The 18,778-nt window shown below is 33.8% G+C and overlaps 2 protein-coding genes across 3 annotated transcripts; one reads left to right on the top strand and one right to left on the bottom strand.

Moving 5' to 3' along the window:
* Positions 1–720: 720 nt before the first annotated feature.
* LOC112054296 (diacylglycerol O-acyltransferase 1) lies at positions 721–14,608 on the bottom strand. Of its 2 annotated transcripts, XM_024094007.2 has the most exons (12): positions 14,307–14,608; positions 13,989–14,136; positions 13,342–13,470; positions 12,592–12,689; positions 11,794–11,846; positions 11,009–11,117; positions 7,959–8,108; positions 7,330–7,356; positions 5,820–5,958; positions 4,883–5,048; positions 3,884–4,156; positions 721–3,194 (listed from the first exon to the last, which is right to left on the bottom strand). In XM_024094007.2, exons 2-12 carry the CDS (start codon positions 14,102–14,104, stop codon positions 2,982–2,984), a joined length of 1,473 nt encoding a protein of 490 aa, XP_023949775.2. In that variant the 5' UTR covers positions 14,105–14,136; positions 14,307–14,608; the 3' UTR covers positions 721–2,981. The 2 variants fall into 2 exon arrangements, with proteins under 2 accessions (XP_023949775.2, XP_023949776.2); XM_024094008.2 differs by lacking the exon at positions 7,330–7,356.
* A 1,433-nt stretch (positions 14,609–16,041) lies between these two features.
* Positions 16,042–18,556, top strand: LOC112054297 (protein slowmo). Its single transcript, XM_024094009.2, has 4 exons — positions 16,042–16,233; positions 16,314–16,479; positions 16,595–16,789; positions 17,630–18,556. The coding sequence occupies exons 1-4, from the start codon at positions 16,202–16,204 to the stop codon at positions 17,921–17,923; spliced, it is 687 nt and encodes a 228-aa protein (XP_023949777.1). The 5' UTR covers positions 16,042–16,201; the 3' UTR covers positions 17,924–18,556.
* The last annotated feature ends 222 nt before the right edge of the window (positions 18,557–18,778 follow it).

Below are 18,778 nucleotides of genomic sequence, written 5' to 3'. Positions count from 1 at the left end.
TAAATTAATAAAACAAAATAATTCATGTATAAGTAGAACTGTAGGTTATTAAACTAGCAGACGCACCGCGGTTTCACTCGCGTAGTTCCCGTTCACGTGGGAATACGGGAATAAAATATCCATGACACTGACAAATAATGTGGCTAATTATATATTAAAGCAGAAATATACCTAAAAAGCTAAAGGTACCTAATTGGTCTGAGTATAAGGCCTAGTTCGGACTACTTTAGTATTTTAGTCGAGTACCTACGAACCAAAAATTCGTAGGTCCATCCAATCCAATCCAATCCAAAATTTGGTCTTACTCGACTAAAATACTAAAGTAGTCCGAAATACTGTACGTTTGTACGGTCTATAGGAGTAATTAATTATACTCAGTCCAATTAACTTTGGGCTTGTATAGCACTCAAATTCACCAACAATATTGTCTATCGTTTGGTTTGTCGCAAGAAGTTTGTGCGTGGCCTAAATCGGAACTAGTCAAAAGTGCTGCCATCTTATCGCCTATCTCTATCTATCTCTTGGCGGGTGAAAGAGATCACTAACGCCGCCAGTCTCGCGCAGACTTATCTTGCGCGAACTCTAGTACAATATTTTTCAAAATGGCGACTGCCGCGATGTTAGTTCCAATTTTGGCCACCGGGTAAGAAAAGTTTGTTGAACTCAACATTGCAGGTTTTTATTATTTTGGTCAGGTCAAAAAGAAAAGTAAATGAAACATTATTATTAATAAACATGCTTTTATTGAAAAAAGTAATGGTGGAAATATTATAAAAAATCATTATTGCTGTATTATCGTATAAAATCACATATAAAAATACATAAAATGACATTGTATCTAAAATGCATATCACAGTGTTTTGCACTTCATTAAATTCTTGTTTTTTTGGCGCTTGTAGTTATATATTTATTATCTATTTAAGGCACTCACATAAAATTAAATCTTAATACTAAGACCCAGTAATATCAAAATTCCAAATATAAATATATCCATATTGCATTAATTAAATCTATCGCCATTTTTAATTGTTATATATTTCTATTATTTTCTAAAAAAATATTTTCTTAAAATTTAATGCTTTTATATAAAAAGTTCACACATCATTTGTGATTTTTACATTAATAATAATGACTTAAGTAGAAAGTATAAATAAATATTTAATTCGTATGAAAAATTATGTAAATATATTTCTTTAATCCTACATAGGAATGTATGTTGTTAGGTTTGTTATTACTTCTTACATCAAGATTCAACTTCGAGGTATACAAAATTATGTAGTACTTATTTTATTTTTAATTATCAGAAATAGCCTCGTGGACGTAACAACGTACATTTACTGTTCGTTTTGCGAAACTATAACTTATGGAAAACTCAGAAACAGTCAAAAAATATTAATAAATCTTCTAAATAGGGATGATGACAGTTTTTTAAATTATATATAAATTAAGAGTATGCTAATAGTAAAGCAATTTTGTAAAAGGAACAGGGTATCTGCGATCAATACTTTCGGAGCTACAGGGATTTAAAGGGTCAGATTTGCGGCGCTGCTGCGGATCCCTGAAAAACGCCCCATACAAAATGGCACGAACTAATGACGACGTAGTTAATGTAATGATGATTAGATTTGTAAGTGCGTTCAAACAAAATTACTAATATCTTTGTTATTTGTGCGTTTATGTTTATAGTTCATTTATTAAAAAATGTCACATTTAATGTAAGGAAGCTAAAACTGTATAAATTTTCACCTAATTACGATAAAAGATTTTTAACAGATTTTGAAATTTTATAATCTCATTTATTTTGCAAATATCCAGACAATCTTTGCTTTTTATGTATAAATTAGTTAACATTGACCTTATTTACCCGAATGTATCATAAAAATCAATACATTCAAACCCAGTCATCATCCCCATTCTTAAAATCTCAGTCTTTCTAAATACGGCACCTCAAAATTTGTAAATATTATAAAAAAATGTAATACTTACGCCTAAGTAATAACAACAACGACTTATAAAATATGAAATACAACCAACAAATAATTTACCTTTCAACAATGCATATAGTAACTACAATGATTGAGTACAAATAATTATGGCCATATTAAATTGTCATGCAATCTCTTTGGAACACAAAAACCACCTGATTATCTAAAATTTAATTAGTAAGTTATAGCAGCCAATATAAAATAAAAAAAAATTAAAATAAATAATGCAAAAGAAACAGAATAAATATGCTCATTTGCAAGAAGCACAATAGGACTGTATGACGTCTTTAAAAAAAATTTACTTGGATATAGATTTGGTCGGATGATTTTGACTGTGACTAGTTGCCTCTGACAAACTGGCCGTCAAGCCGGATTTAAATTTGTCTGACGTGTCGTGTCGTGACGCAACAGAACAGAATCGGTATCACACATTTTGTATGCGGCACATCATGATGATACCGATACATGATACCGATTCTGTTCTAATGCGTCACGACACGACACGTCAGACAAACATAAATACGGCTTCAAGCGATTTAGCTTTCCGTACCTAGTATCATATAAACTAGGTATGTGGATTAAAAATAAATACTCCTTCCCAGTTAACGCGCTACGATATTAGAAGACAGTCACTCAACACCAGGTATAAGAATCAAAGGCTAACTAGTCGTTCGCAAAATGACCTTGCATAAAAGTCACTGAAAACGATCAAACGTGTTTGACAAACTTCAAAAACTTGCTTGTCAAACTTGACTTTTTTATTTATTAAACAATGTTTAACAAACACTTCAAACAAAACCTCAAATTCACTGTCAAACAAGTTTGATTAAACAAAAAGTTTGAAAGTTTCCAAAGCGCTTAAAATTCATGTGTTTCGAATATAACACGACGATTATTTTCAACAGTATATAGATATAGATATCCCAAAGTATAAAATGTTAAGGTTATACATAAAGATTTAAAACTATTAGGAAACGCAATAAAAAAGAAATGCAATCATTGTTTGGGCGCAAAATGTAGGAGCGCATAATCGTGGTAGTACATCATGATAGCGAGCGGTTGGCCCAGGATGAGGGAGCTCCACACTATGATGTTGCCCCAGCGAGCGCCCAGCTTCGCTTGCACCAGCTTCGAGATGACCGACAGCGGAGGCTGGGCCATCATACCCAGGAACGCCCATATACGGAACATTTGCAGCGGGACGCTTACCTAGAAACAATTTCTTCATCATGTACACATTTTAACTGACCACTGCAAGAGATCTCTCTCCCTCTGAAGTTTTAAAAGTTCTAAATTAGCTCATGTCTGGTCTGGTAGTATCATACGCCGCGGCTAATTATCATCGACAAAGAAGTATCGCCAAGCGATATAGCGTTCCGCGGAAAACCGTCAGGTATGGGAAGAATTAAACCTTGTCTTTGATTGCATCATCAATAACACCAGATGAAATCGCAGTCATAGAATTAGAGAAATTAAAAAAAAATTAAATTAGATCCACTACAGTGCTCGAATGCGGATGGACGGACAGTGTGATAGTAACTCCTACCGACGGCTTACCGTGCTCTCCGAGATAAAAGGATTTTATTTTGTTTCATAGAAACATGAACAATTACGAAAATATTGAAAATACTCTTGAAACACGGTTTAAACTTACAAGGGGCACCATCGATTATTGGTAAGTTGGCAGAGACGCAACTGGCCGATATGAAGAAAACGCCTTACTGAAGCCCAGGCCGGTGATGGAGATGTTCCACGTGCTCCAGAACTGCGCGACGTTGTTAGAAAACCACCAGTCGTTCTAGAAGTTACGATCTACACATTTGCTCCCCTATATATATCCTGCACCCCTGTACCACGCATGTGAGGACTCAGTTACATGTTAAAAACAAATGACTCACCAAGTACTCGTGGAAGAAGGCCGATATGAAGAACACGACGATACTGGCGGAGGCCTTACTGAAGCCCAGGCCGGTGATAGGGATGTACACGTGGCGCACAGCCCACACGTGTACGGGCATGTTCCACGTGCTCCAGAATTGTGCGATGTTGTTAGCGTTCCACCAGTCGTTGTAGAAGTTGCGGTCCGCGAAGTGCAGTAGCTCGCCCATCAGGTTCAAGAACGAATGGAAGCTCAAGTAGAACAGACACAGCCATATTAAGTGGTTTGGCACCTGTAAAACAAATTGTTCTATACATAAAATTACTCATTCTGATGGACTCGCATTTGCAAATGTATGTTTTAAATGCATCGCATTAGTGAATTTTAAATGCGGTATAAAATAGGCTTTGTTACAATTAAATTGAACTGAGACGCCTCCGAAGCCGCAGAATTGCGTAGGGCACATATATGTGGGTGGGAAATAAATGAAAAAAAATTACGATGGTATAAATTTTAAACAACTACATATTAGTATCCATATGAAATTTGCATCAACAAATAAAAATCTTTTATTGCTACCGTTCGTCAAATAATGTATAATAAAAGGTGCGTCCTTTTATTATGGTGCAATAAAAATGTAAACAAAAAGGTGCAATCATGTAGAAAATTTCATTTAAAAACTAGCCAATTTTGCTTTGACAGTTTTAGAATTATTGGTAAAGAACCTTTAAATATAGTCCAACATTATATAAAATCCCAAATTCACAGCAAATTCTACCTTAAAATTGAGTTTAAGGTTGAATTTGCAATTGCGACTACTTGAATTGAGTGCCAAGAAGTTGTGTTTAGCACTCATTGAGTGGGGACGTTTTTTGGTCGCTGATCGTGTCTGCACTTTTTAATAGGAGATCGATGGTATAACGTAAAATTTATACAATCATTAAAAAAATTATGGCAAGTTAACTTATTTTCAGTGTTACTAAACAATGGATACTAATGAACAGAATGCGTAACTTACGGCGAGTTTCAGCAAGCGTTCGGTTATCTTGATGACGCTCATCTGTGAGAACGGATCTACCGCATTCTTGACAGACGGAATCATCCATTGTTGGAACAAGGCTAGCACTAAATTCACGCCGAATACCACTTCAATGATCCTCTTTATTAGGAACCTCTTTCTGATACTGAAACATCAGAGCATTTTATATATTCCTATATCTTGTTGTAAACAAGTAGCTATTTCATACTTTTAGGGATCCATAGCCACTCCTCAAAAGGAAAAAAGGAGCCCATATAAGATCACTGTCGCTTTGACAAGACCATTTATCTCGGGAATGTGTAGAATGCGTAGAGGTAGGTAGATGTATTATATTATGACATAATCCTGACATTTCAAAAGTGTTTGTAAACTAAGCCTAATTGAAATAAATGAATTTTGAATATCAAGTTGGAATTAAAATCATATATTCAGCTTTATAGACCCTTGAACCTGTAAAAATTAAACTTCTTTGACAGATTGATTCCAAGTTACCTAAAAAGATACGGCCGTTTACGTCACAATATTTCCACATTCTCTAGGAAATCAAAATTCGTAGGTTTTAAGCCATGGGCCTGTAATTACACCGGTAACCATGCTCTTCCGTACGGAACAAGTCAATGCTACTAGACGGCAGAACAAGGCGGTAATACTTCCCCAGACGAGCCATATCACAAAAAGCTCTACTGCTACTAAACTGCTATACACTATTCATCGTCATCATCATCATATTAGCCGATGGACGTCCACTGCAGGATATATACCTTTTGTAGGGGCTTCTAAGCACATCCTGAGCCGCCTGCATCATCCAGGGCCTCTAGCCCTAAAAAAAATCTTAACGCTGCGGGTCACTTTGAAAATAGTTGCATGCTTAGGATTTATCTAGAACTAGAATCTATATCATACGTGCGGGTCTCACCGAGTCGTGCGAGGGAAATTCAACTCGTAGCAAAGGGTGGGAGCCAAAAGGAAGTAAAACAAGTCTTTGAGGTTCAAATTATCGGGGTATTTCACCAGAGTAGACGACTTCCCTTCCGCTTTCTCGTCTTCTACCGTTTCTGGAGACAAGCACATGCGAATAATGGCTAAATTAGAAACACAATGATAATAACAAAAATATAATAAATGAGACACTTCACCAAACCGTAAGCATAGTTTTTGTGATTCAGAAAATTCTTAATATTGGCTTGAAAAAAATACACACACTAAGCTAAAGCATAATTTGTTAGAGTTTGGCTACTGTAAGTAGAAACTGTAATCGCCGGGCAAATTTAAAAAAAAAGACATCCCAATTTTGTATGGAGGCTGGGCCTTTATTCCGAGTGTCAACTAAGCAGAATAAATTAATTTTTATCTTGAAAGAACATAAAATATAGGGCTTAAAACCCAAAAAAAAAAAAAAAATTTAGAACCCGCATTTTTTTTTAATTCATTAAATAAAATGTACTTTTTTCATTAGCTGACAACAATTATTAAGAATTTTTATCATGGCAACATGCTTGTAACCAACACCCTGACAGATTGTGAGTCATCTTCGCGTAGTAGCGTTCGTATAGGCGCTTATAAAGCAATATACAGGATTTTTTGTTTAATGCTTCTCTGTCTACAATATAATGTTTCTTTTTAACTTGTCTTATTGACATTTGACAATATTACATGACATTGACAGCTTGCACCGTATATGAATTAAATTCCAGGTGTTTTCATTGGCAGTTTTGAACACTTTTACTGTATTGTTTATGTTTAATTTATAGACAAGGGAGCGAAACAAAAAAAATGTTTAACTTATTAATGCGGGTTACAAAAATTCTGAAAATTATTTTCTCTATTTATTTTTAAATCTTGAAATTTGTAGTAAAATTTTTCATGATTGTGTCTGCGATAAATTATTCCTGAATTCTGGACATCATCATAATCATATCCTGGAGTCAAATTTTTTAGTTAATTAATTTGCAATATTTTTATTCCCACATTTCATTTCATATAAAATACTTTTCATTAATTAACCAGCTAGGTGAATTCGTCTTGAACTAAGGAGCTAGCTTGAACTAGGAGCTTAATTTAAAAATATTTAAACAAGACAAAAGAACATTCCAGCCTTATTTCTAGATCTGAGAGTGTTGGTAATATTATTCAAATTGAATTGATCTCCAAATATTACGCAAAAGCAATAGTTACGTTAAATTCAATTTGCTTACAAAAGCTCTAAAAATTAGCGCGATTTAAATCACTTCTGATTGATAGTGGCAAGTGAAAAATGCTAAATCAAATCTATTAATAATTTAGTCACAAAAAATACACAAAGCACAAAAGAGGTAGAATAGCGAATAGTCATAAAAACACTACACAGCGTGAAAAAAATACAAGTACTGCAAAACAAAAAGGTGCAAATATTATTCAAGTGCTGTACATATTTGCTTTTAACTTACGCTCCTGTACTGCGTTAACAAGGTTATCTGCAAATATAACGCATAGTATTCATTTCAAAGCAAATTTAAATCATTACCTATAAAACAATTTTAAATAATATTAATTAATTACACAGTTAAAACTTAAATAAATTCTTGCAATTAATAAAGAATATGTCTCAGTAAAGTTACAAGTTTGTTTTTTTATGTGGAGGGGAGCTATCAGTGTTGGTATAAATGAGAGGGTATTTGATGACTTGAGCTCAGTTGTTTGTTAGGCAGCGTGGACACCGTCACAAATCTGGTCAAAGCGCTCTGAATACGAGACGTATGGCTGCGCACTGATCAAAAACATGTCCCGGCGGGGCTATTATACATACGCTATTAGGCGTGTTGCAACTTCCGAGCAGACTAGAAATTTTATGAGGGAACTCGTTAAAACCTGATAGTAATTGATATCTAAATATCGATCTTAGTTGAATATCGATCAATTTATGTTGATGTAAAACGTACATGTTGTTTCTAAATATTGATAGTATGATTACAGTAACGAAATATCGATATTTTGTAATATATACCCAGTCAATAAAAAAAGAATTAATTTATTCTTTGGCCAAAATCCTTTACACAAATAATGGAATGCTACTTACTCCAGTTAGGTGCTGATAGGCTCTGTCGTCGTAAAGTATTCTTGTATTGCTTCCCTTTCATCCCTTGTCTGCACCAATGGTTCGTTTGTACGTAGCTCCAAAGTTTCAAAAATAGCACCAAATATATTAGGCATACGGTCGTTATTCCAACTGAAAAGAGAAAATGATTTTTATTAGATAAATAAGTCAACTGTTGGTCTAAATTGCGACCAAACGACGTATCTAGTAAAGATAAATAGACAAATGGCAACCATAGCGGCGCAACCTGAAATATAATGAAATATTTCTTTCATTGCATTAGGACGAAACATACGGGACAGGGCCTACTCCGCCGCCATTTGTGACATTTTGTCTATTTCTCTTCACAAGACAATCAAGTCGTTGTCGCTTGCTAGACGTACTTGTGAGTGGCGACATATGAAGTGTATCTCTTATTCCACTACTAGTGGCGTGCTATTTATAGTGACCAAAAGCTGTGCTTACCCTGGCCAAATTCCTTCATTATTCAATCATTTTCTTCCACTTATTAACATTAAATGGATATATTTATTCCAAAAATACAAATTCATATCAACTAAGTATAATAATAACAATTTTCTAAAAACAAAAACTCCCGCATAGCGTAGCAGTGCAGTGGTGGTAAGTTAATAAATCCTTATTCTTACCCTGGTCAAAATCCTTAAGCACGCACCTGTCCACTAAAATATAATATGCAAAACTATAATGAATTCATTGATTCTTCATGAAAAATCTATTCTAATATTATAAAGCGGAAGAGTTTGTTTGTTTGTTTGTTTGTTTGATTGAATGCGCTAATCTCAGGAACTACTGGTCCGATTTAAAAAATACCGTGGTAGATAGCCCATTTATCGTGGAAGGCTATAGGCTATATTATATTTTAAAAAAAATTGGGATCCTTCCTGAAACTCCAATAATGTAACCCAAGGTGTACAAAAGTATTGTTTACATGGCGTGCGCTGCAAAAAGTATTCATGTTAGAATAAAATAATGTACTACAACTTTGCAAAACACATCATTTTCTACAAAACATGTCGCGACAGCATATATCCATCTTCTATATTTTAGCAGATATAGTACCCTTTGTACTTTAATAAATTAATTAAATCATACACTAAGGTTTATGTCATTATTTACACAACTAAACTTAAATCCTTATCAAAATGAATTACTTAATAATTAAGAGGATATCATAGAGATACGATTTGCCTTTCAAAGTATGTTAATTAGTCATATTAGTTTTAAAATTTCTAAAAGACACAAAAAAGCCGCTAAGAGACGCTCCGCGGTTTCACCCACGTAGTTCCTGTTCCCGCAAGAACACAGAGTAAAAAATTGCCTATGACTCTCGCAACAACAACAACAACGTAGCTTTCTATCAGTGAAAGAATTTTCAAAATCACAGAACCAGAAATTACCCACACAAACTTTACCACTTTAGAATCTAAAAACTCAAAGGTTTGACTGACATAGTGATCAACGCTCAGCCCAAACCACTGGACGGATCGGGCTGAAATTTGGCATGCAGGTAGATTTTATGACGTAGGCATCCGTTAAGAAAGGATTTTGATCAATTCTACCCCCAAGGGATAAAATAGGGGATGAAAATTTGTATGAAACTTTGTCAATTTTAAACCGATTTAGCTGAAATTTGGAATAGAAATAGATTTTACTCTGGATTAACACATTACTTTTCATGCCGGAAAAATCCATGGTTCCCGTGGGATTTGTGAAAAACTAAATTTCACGCGGACGAAGTCGCGGGCGTCCGCTAGTTCGAAATACAGAGATACTTTTGAGTCTCACCATTATACATGTCTTTATTAAAGTAATGTATGTACATTTTACATACATTGATACAAACATATTAAGAGTATTAAGCTACTTTTTTCTTTACTAGAAAATGGTTAATCTTGTGTGGAGACCACAGGCAATCGAATACTTGGTTTTTGTAACTATTTTTGGTTAATAAAGATTTTATTTTGATTTTTTTTGTTTTTGGTTACAGCAGTCTGCTAGTCTTAAATAAACTAGATGGTATCAAATGACATGCGTTTTCTACCTTCATTCTTAAATTTATTGTTTATTAATAAACATTTCACATCAATGTTGGCATTACGCAGTACACTTTAATCTTTTAGTTGGTGTATGATACTTAACATCTGATTTCAATGTTATGTTGTAAAAAAGTAAACGTAAGTATGAGCACTATTAATAAACATATTATTAAGGAAAATATCTTTACACTTTGTTCAACACAATAGTTAATACTTATTACCATAATACAGCATTGTACACATTGCGTTTTGACCTCGTCGTTTTCAGAGGTCAACCTATACAAATCACTATTCAAAATTATCTATACTAATATTATAAAGAGGAAAGATTTGATCATATGTTTGTTTGCATTGAATAGGCTCCGAAACTACTAAATCAATTTAAAAAATTATTTCACTGTTCGGAAGCTACACTATCCCCCGAGTCATCGTCGTCATCAACCCATATTCGGCTCACTGCTGAGCTCGAGTCTCCTCTCAGAATGAGAGGGGTTAGGCCAATAGTCCACCACGCTGGCCCCCGAGTGCTGTAGGCTATATTTTCCGGGCAACACAATCACAAGCAACACAGCGTCTTCGCCGGCGAATACGAGGTCCCCGGTATCTAACATCACCCGTACGTGGGTTTTCTAACTCACGATCTCGGGGGCGTCCGGACTGATTCACTCAGGTCACGGTTACACCTTCCCGAATGGCCCTCTAAGCTGAGGTCCGAGTCTCATAGGAGACGCCCTTAGAGAGCCGTTACGTCCTCTATCTTTATTTCAGCCTTCGGGTCTCATCAGGCGATGCTTCTGCGCTCGCTCAAACCCCCCGGTGACGCCGTAGTGGTCCCACATGGAGCCATCGGCACTTACACAACACGAAAAAAAAAATAGGCTATATTATCCCAGTATTCCTACGGAAACGGGAACCTCGCGGCGTCTGCTAGTAAAAAATAGGTTTGATTTGTTGTTTCCACATTCAAATACATACCAAAACTGAATTCCAACCCTTTGATATACAGCACTATCACAGGAAGGCTTATCTCCGCAACAATATTAAATATTTGCAGCCCAACTCCAATTTTCGGTGAAATGATACCCTGCAAAGCAACAGAATGTTTTAATCTTGATTGTTAAGTATGAAAGAGCATTGCATACTTCTAGCGCCAGTGGTCCGTTTGACAGCATTGGCCGTCATAGTATAACACAATTCAATGCTATAGTAGTACAGGAAATCTATAAAAAATCGTATAAGATTTGTACAAGAATTATATGACTCGAGATTTTTTATCATATGTAGGGAGCAACCCAACACAACGCAAAAGTTAAAACGCAATTACAATGTAAGTACCTCAATGACAAATGAACTCATAGTTTAGGAGAAAAACGCAACCCTAAAACTTTTTTGAGTTTCTGAGCGCGGTCAATGTACTTAAGTTAAGCTTGTTGGGTTGCTCCCTACCAATGGTTAAAAGATCTCGAGTCATGTAATTCTTGTAGTCATATTTCCTGGATTTCCTGTACTATAGTATGAGGTCAGGCTATACCCATTGTTTGGGAAGGCGAAGCTTGGTTTGCTTCGCTCAAAATGGAAACCTAGCTTTAAACTTTTCAATCAAGAGATGACAATACTATCATAAAATTTTATTATTTTTTTAATTTTGTTGAGACAGACAGACAGACAGACAGAGATTGCTGTGGTAGCTGCTTTATTACAATTTAGAGTATTCATACTTTAGTTGAAACTTTTACTACAACATTCTTGAATTATCTTACCACTGCTATAGCTTTCTCGATTAATAAACTCACTACAGCAGGCACCACACAAACTGCAACAAGAAGAAAAGCAATATTTTTTTATTTAGATTTTTTCCTTTACCAGTACTAGAATACTGTGTTACTAGCCAAATTCCAGTTAGACCAAAGGAAAGTACCCTAAAATTCTTGATTCCCTTCGTCGTCATCAACCCATATTCGGCTCACTGCTGAGCTTGAGTCTCCTCTCAGAATAAGAGGGGTTAGGCCAATAATCCACCACGCTGGCCCAATGCTGATTGGCAGACTTCATAGAGGACACATATTGTATTTGTATACCAGAGAATTAAGAAAATTCTCTGGTATACATGTTTCCTCACAATGTTTTCCTTCAGCATTTGAGACACCTAACATTTAATTTCTTCAAATGCACACAACTGAAAAGTTGGAGGTGCATGCCCCGGACCGGATTCGAACCCACACCCTCTGGGATCGGAGGCAGAGGTCATATCCACTGGGCTATCACAGCTCATCAAGATTCTCTTCAGTTTGTATGTTTTTATACCGCTGTTTCTTAATATAAGTTAACTTGGAAGTTTAATATTCTCACAATATCAAGGGACTGTAGACCTATTAGAGTATTATGGTTTTAATTTAAACTTGATACCTCCACACCTTCTTAAGATAAAGTAGCCATCTGATAGTCCAGTCACCTGATGGTCCAGACAGACATATTGTGGACAAAGTTGTTGGCATCCAGTAGTATTATAAGATGATAAGATGTTAACAACTACAAACAGAAACCAGGTATTTACTCACATATCAGTAATATAACAGAGGGATACTGGCGATTGTCCCCTTCATTGTAGCCAGTTAACACAATTAGCCATTCAATAGGATTCACACGGATGCCATATCTGTAATAAAGTCAATTCACAATTAATATCTTTAAACTCAAAATTATTTCATTCTTTTTAATAGATCAATTTATAATTAAGTATCCTGTTGAACACAAAAGTTGTTGAAGTTTTTGTCTCAATCCTTAGAAACAGTGATTTATTTTGAATGAAAGTTATGTTCTAATCTGTATGCAACATTGTGGGTGCTTGGATAGTAATACAAGCATGGAACTGTGATCAATACTTCTTTAGCTCTCCTCCTCTTAAAAAGTGTAATCAAAGGAAATGGATGTTGATCTATGATACTTTTCATACTCAGTTACTCCCCAAGTTAAGAGTGCATAATGAAGTTTTATTTCCAAAATTATTCTGTATAAATATAATATTAAAATTATGTACTGGAATAAATTAATGCCAATAGATGTAAAAAAAAAATATTATGACAAAAATCTTCTACAAGATAAAACTATATATTTACAAACGGACAGCCTGTATAGCGTAGCACAATGTTCTTTTTTTTCTTTTCTCTTTTTGTTTTTTTTTTTAATTTTGTTATTATTGTATATGTAACACAGTAAAACCAACTGTGGTTGTGTTGCATCATGGTTAGGCTTAATTTTAAAATGTATTTTGTAGAATAATAAATTTAAAAAAAAATTAATGTACTAACTTAATAAAATTTTCGAGGCACAGTCGAAGTCCTCCCACTGTCAGCAGGAGAAACCCCCAATTGACTAATCCAGTGAAGTCTGTAAATTCTGAGCTCCATGAAAATAGTGAATCTCTAGGTTTGTGTATTCTGTAAAAAATATTATTCTGGTTGTTACACAAAAACTAATTCAAGTAAATACTTTTTATTTTTATTGATAAATAATATAATGTGTTAGCCATACTTCAATACTAATTTTATAAATGCAAAAGTAAGTATTTATGTCTGTCTGTTACCTTTGTCTGGCCATACCGCTTTACCAATTTGGATGAAATTTGGTCTAGATATAAATTCCTATTTATATCTATATATCTTGATGCAGAACCTAGGCCCGGCAAAGTCCAAGGTTCCCACAGGATAAGTAAAAATACAATTTCACACTAATGAAGTTGCGGGCCCACTAGTAATAGTATATTCTTAAGACATTATTTCAATACACAAACAATATCTTGGAAATGATTACTTCTACTTATAACTAAGAAAAAATTGTGTGGATATGGTAAATCCAAATTTAAAATACACATAATGTTGTAGCAAAGTTGTCAGACTTTAAAATCTATGTGAGAGAACATGTGCTCAATTAGACTGTTATAGTTAAAACGGCTTACGGTTTATCTAATTGTGATTTTCGAGCTTTTTTCTCCTTCTCTGTGATTTCTTCTGCCGTTGTTACACTTTGAGCTCTTCTGTATCGCAGAGCATTTTCCTCCGCCTTACTAGACATAGTTAAGTTCAATCTATGTTTTTAAGCCAGAACTGTAAATAAAAATTTAAGATTAATTTATAAATATTAAACACAAGTCTTAATTTTCAGTTAAGCAATACTTTACGATACCTAATAAGAAAATTTTAAAGCAACGAGCAAAGGGATATATCGTGTACTTTTTATATGTATTATGTAAAAACAATAACACATATTAACTTACCTATTCCGTGAAGGTTACTTGTTAAAAATTTCAAAAGATACAATTTAATACACACAACGCATCATTAATTTTGTTATAATCACTAAAATTATTTAGAAAGACAAGTAACTGAGTGGAACTGAAAAGGCGAATTGCGAAAGCGGGCAGCGGCCGAAATGCCGAAAAGCAGCGAAACGAATTACGGAAAATTGTGAAAACCGTACTAGAAAAAATATTAAAAATTAAAATTAGGGATGGCGGTCTGAGATCGTTTAATCGAAGAATCGACTTTTCAAGCCAAAAAATCGATCGTTTGAATCGATATGTAGTAGTATAATATAGTAGTAATACTACTACATATCGATTCAGTATCGGATCAAAATCGATCCTTTAAATCCAAATTTTTTGGGATATCGGGTTATGTATTTTTCACAACTCTTGCTCAAAAACACTGTCATATTTCCACTCCACAGCGGGGCTAAACATGCATTTCAGCCTCTAGGGGCTAAAGTAATTTTGTTTTTTTAATTCTTGTCTGTTACGAGTACTAGCCAAGTACTAGCCTACTATAAAACGGAGGAGGTTTTATTTGAAAATAGAATCATTATAGGTAAGGCCCTGATTGTTTTGAAAAATAAATAAAAAACTTTAAATTGGAATGAAATGCAGCGTTCTTATCTGTGGAATGCGTTCATTTTTTATTAAATTTTTATTGAGTTGCGAATAGAGAGAGATTTGAAGACATGGGCCATCATGTACGGTGTAATACCTTTTTCTCATGTGAAACAAATAAAATTAAAAAGCGAGAATTTAAAAAACAATTGGCGTGAATAATACGCACTTGATTTTTTTAAGAAATTCATTTAAAATTTGTGATCTTACATATTTTTCAACATTAATTGTTATTGTTGTCTTCATCTAGTGAGAATGGTGATCCTAATTTGGAGATGGATGAAATTTTCAATCTGTTACCACTAAAGTCGAGACGCATTTACTTAAATACCTACCTAAGTAAAGTGGAGAAAACAACAACGAATGGATTCACTTACGAAAGGAGTTTTTTAAACTATTATCTCCCAGGTTTCCCCCACATACTCATTATTCATCTTCACAGTGGTCGGAAATTATGTTACCGGGTAAAAGCATCTCCCTTAATATCCAAAATTGTAGACTTTGTACATTTAATTTTCAATTAAAATAAATCATTGAATATTGTACTGAACTATTTTGTTTTCTCGCAATCGTAGTGAAAAGCAGAGTGTAACACGTGGGGCTAAACCCATTATAAACTCGGTTTCTATTTAGCGGTCCTCGCCTTATGTCTCGTCTCGGGCTCTAAAAATACCTCGTATATAATGGGTCTTTTTAGCCCCTTGTATAACAATCTACTATTATTATTCATAATATAAAATTTTATTTTTATTGTATAAGCAAACTTGAAAAAAACGATTTTTAGTGAATCCATGAGGTCCGGATTCGAATCGATTAAAAACTCGATGTTTTTAGAAAGAATCGCCATCCCTAATTAAAATCACAGCACAGAATGACAATGACATCAATGCGATGGAAACTTAAATCTAAAATCGTATGTTTGTTTATTTTATCTGTATTCACTATCACAGACACTAATTTATTTTATTTACACCGAATGTAAGTAACTTAGATTTGTCATTTGTCGTCTATGATATGGACTAGGAAAATGTCAAGCTAAAGTCAAATTAAATGTCAAATGCCAATGCCAATGTGACCAATCCATCTCTTTTTCTTTCTTGTGTCGGAAGTAGTGATGAAAGTAGGTAATGTGTTTGTGAACGTAATGTAACGATTGTAGTTCAAACTCCAAAAAATTAATGTCTATAGAGATAAGGTAAATATCTCGACATACTGAAATTAGAGAAATAAAGAATTACTCAAAAATGAAGATTTGGACCTCTGAACATACATTTCAGTAAGTGTTTATGACGCAACAGTGCGTATTTTACTATGATAATAAAAAATAATATGTAATTTCGATCGTTTATAATGCAGCCATCCTTGGGAGACAGTCGCTCAGGCAGCATGGAGGAAATATCCTAATCCCATGAATCCCGCCGTCATCGGGATCGATGTGGTCGACAGAAAAGTAGTGGATGGAGTTTTACACACTCACAGACTTGTCAGTTCAAAGTGGTTTTTTCCACGCTGGGCGCAAGCAGTAAGTGCTTTGTCACAAGAATTTTATGTTATTATTACATACATCGAATACATTGTATACATTAACTATTGCATGGCTAATTTTAAATTTTTACAATATCATCCACACTTTGCAGCTTATTGGCACAGCCAAAATATGCTATGCCAGTGAAAAGTCTGAAGTGAACCCAAACGAACGGAAAATGACATTGAAGACAACAAATCTATCATTCTGTCGATATATTGCTGTTGATGAAACTGTCAAGTATACTCCAGACCCTGAAGACCCCTCAAAAACCCTTTTAACCCAGGAAGCTGTGGTCACTGTCCAAGTAAGCATTTTTATTTGTATATCAGTGATGAGTATTTGTTTAATTATTTTTATTATTTAGGTTAATTGCTCAATGATTGGCGAGTCTACTGTCATTAATTATGATAGAATTTTGTTCATCTATGATTAAATACTTGGCAGTTGTTTCTTATTATCATTACAAACTAGACTCAACATTGAAATTGACTTTCAACTCTTGCAGTCAGAGCCCTGAGCCCACTGTCTTATCTTTAAGCTTTATTTTTACAAATTGATAAGAATGATATTTGTTCGATTATTTTGCTGATTTTTACACTATCTTGAAAGTTGAAATTCAATCACTAACTGATATGAACCACATTATAAAGTTTTTTTAATTCATTAATCCATACTGTTGATGTAAGTGACAGTTTGTCTGTCTGTTAAATGTCACATATAAACCAAACAAGATAAATTTTGGTGTAATGATAAATGGGACCTTAGAACTGAATATAGGCTACTTTTTGTCCCTAAAATAAAAAGGGAATGGGAATCCTATTATATCTATATCTCTATATAAGAGTGAAAAGTTTGTATGGAAAGTCCCCTTAGGGGATAAGGGTTAAAATTTGACTACAAAATAAAAGTCAGCCATTTTCAAGTGTTATTTGTGAAAAATTATCTTTAATAGACCATTTTTCAAAAAAATAACTTAAAAATGGCTGATTTTTATTTTTCAGGTCAATTATAAAACTAAGATTTCAAAAATTTAAAGTTAAATATTTAATAAGTCTGTAATTTTTCAAGTTTTGTTGGCAGTATATTGACCATTGTTAGAATGTAAAATGTAATGTATAAATTATTTTTATGTAAATTTTTTTAGGGAGTGCCACTTAGCAGCTACATGGAAGATTTGTTAGCAAATAAAATATCATTAAATGCAGGAAAAGGGCGTCAAGCAATTGAATGGGTTATAGGTAAACTAGACTCTGAAATAAAAGAATTAGCCAATTCAGCATGCAAGAGCACAGATGAGCTTCTATCACAAACTAAGAAGTCAATAGATGATATAACTACCACAGCACGAAGATCAATGGACGATATATCATCCAAAGCTAAAAGATCTTTGGATGACATTGAAAAATTCAGAAAGGCAAATGCTAATCAACGAAGCTGAAAGGAGGAGTGATCCTTGAACTCTTGAAAACAGAGGTGGAATAAATTTGTTTTACTTGATTACTGGCTGTTAAATAAGTATCCTTATGTGAACAATTTTATTACTTAGAGTTTAACACCAACTTTACTATTTTTTATTTTACTGCATAAGGATTCTATAATAAACATTAGTTTGCATTAAACCATTGATCTTAACCATAGTGTATCGTTATTTATAGTGAGGAATGTATTTAAGTTTTTATTATTGTTATTTATTTGTGTATATATAGCAAATTGTATTTCTGATTTAAACAAGCTTACTTACGGAGAAAATAGTTTTCTCAAAAGATGCATTTTATGTGTTTTTTTTCTACAGTGTGGAGTATTTCATTGTGTATTTGAACTAGAGTATTTGAAACACATATAATTGGTTTTTATGTAAAACATGAAAGTAATCTGAAGTTTGATTTTAGATATGTATCATTGTAAAATATGTTGTATATTGAAAGGTTTCTAAAGCATAATTACTAAACAGTATTAGGAAAATAATTGATGTTGTGAAGATTGATGTAAAAAGCAAAACTATTCCATAAACACTGCTCACTATATTCTTTCATGTATATTTTCATTTAATAAATTTTTGTATCTGGCTGTCTACATGCATTTAATTTAAAAAATTTATAGAATTGTAATTTGCTTAAGTTGTAGTTGTAAACTGAAAGGAAAAGCTTGTTTGTGGTTGTAAACTAAAGGAATGTTAGCTCAGCTGAAAGTTGAAACATGTTGTTAAATAATGGTCATCGTCATCTTCTTTAACATCCCATATTCAGCTCACTGTTGAGCATCAGTCTCCTCTCAGGATGAGAAGGGTTAGGCC

This window comes from Bicyclus anynana, chromosome 3 (assembly GCF_947172395.1).
Source record: "Bicyclus anynana chromosome 3, ilBicAnyn1.1, whole genome shotgun sequence".
Taxonomy (NCBI): domain Eukaryota; kingdom Metazoa; phylum Arthropoda; class Insecta; order Lepidoptera; family Nymphalidae; genus Bicyclus; species Bicyclus anynana.
This window is presented reverse-complemented; position numbering and strand designations above follow the sequence as displayed.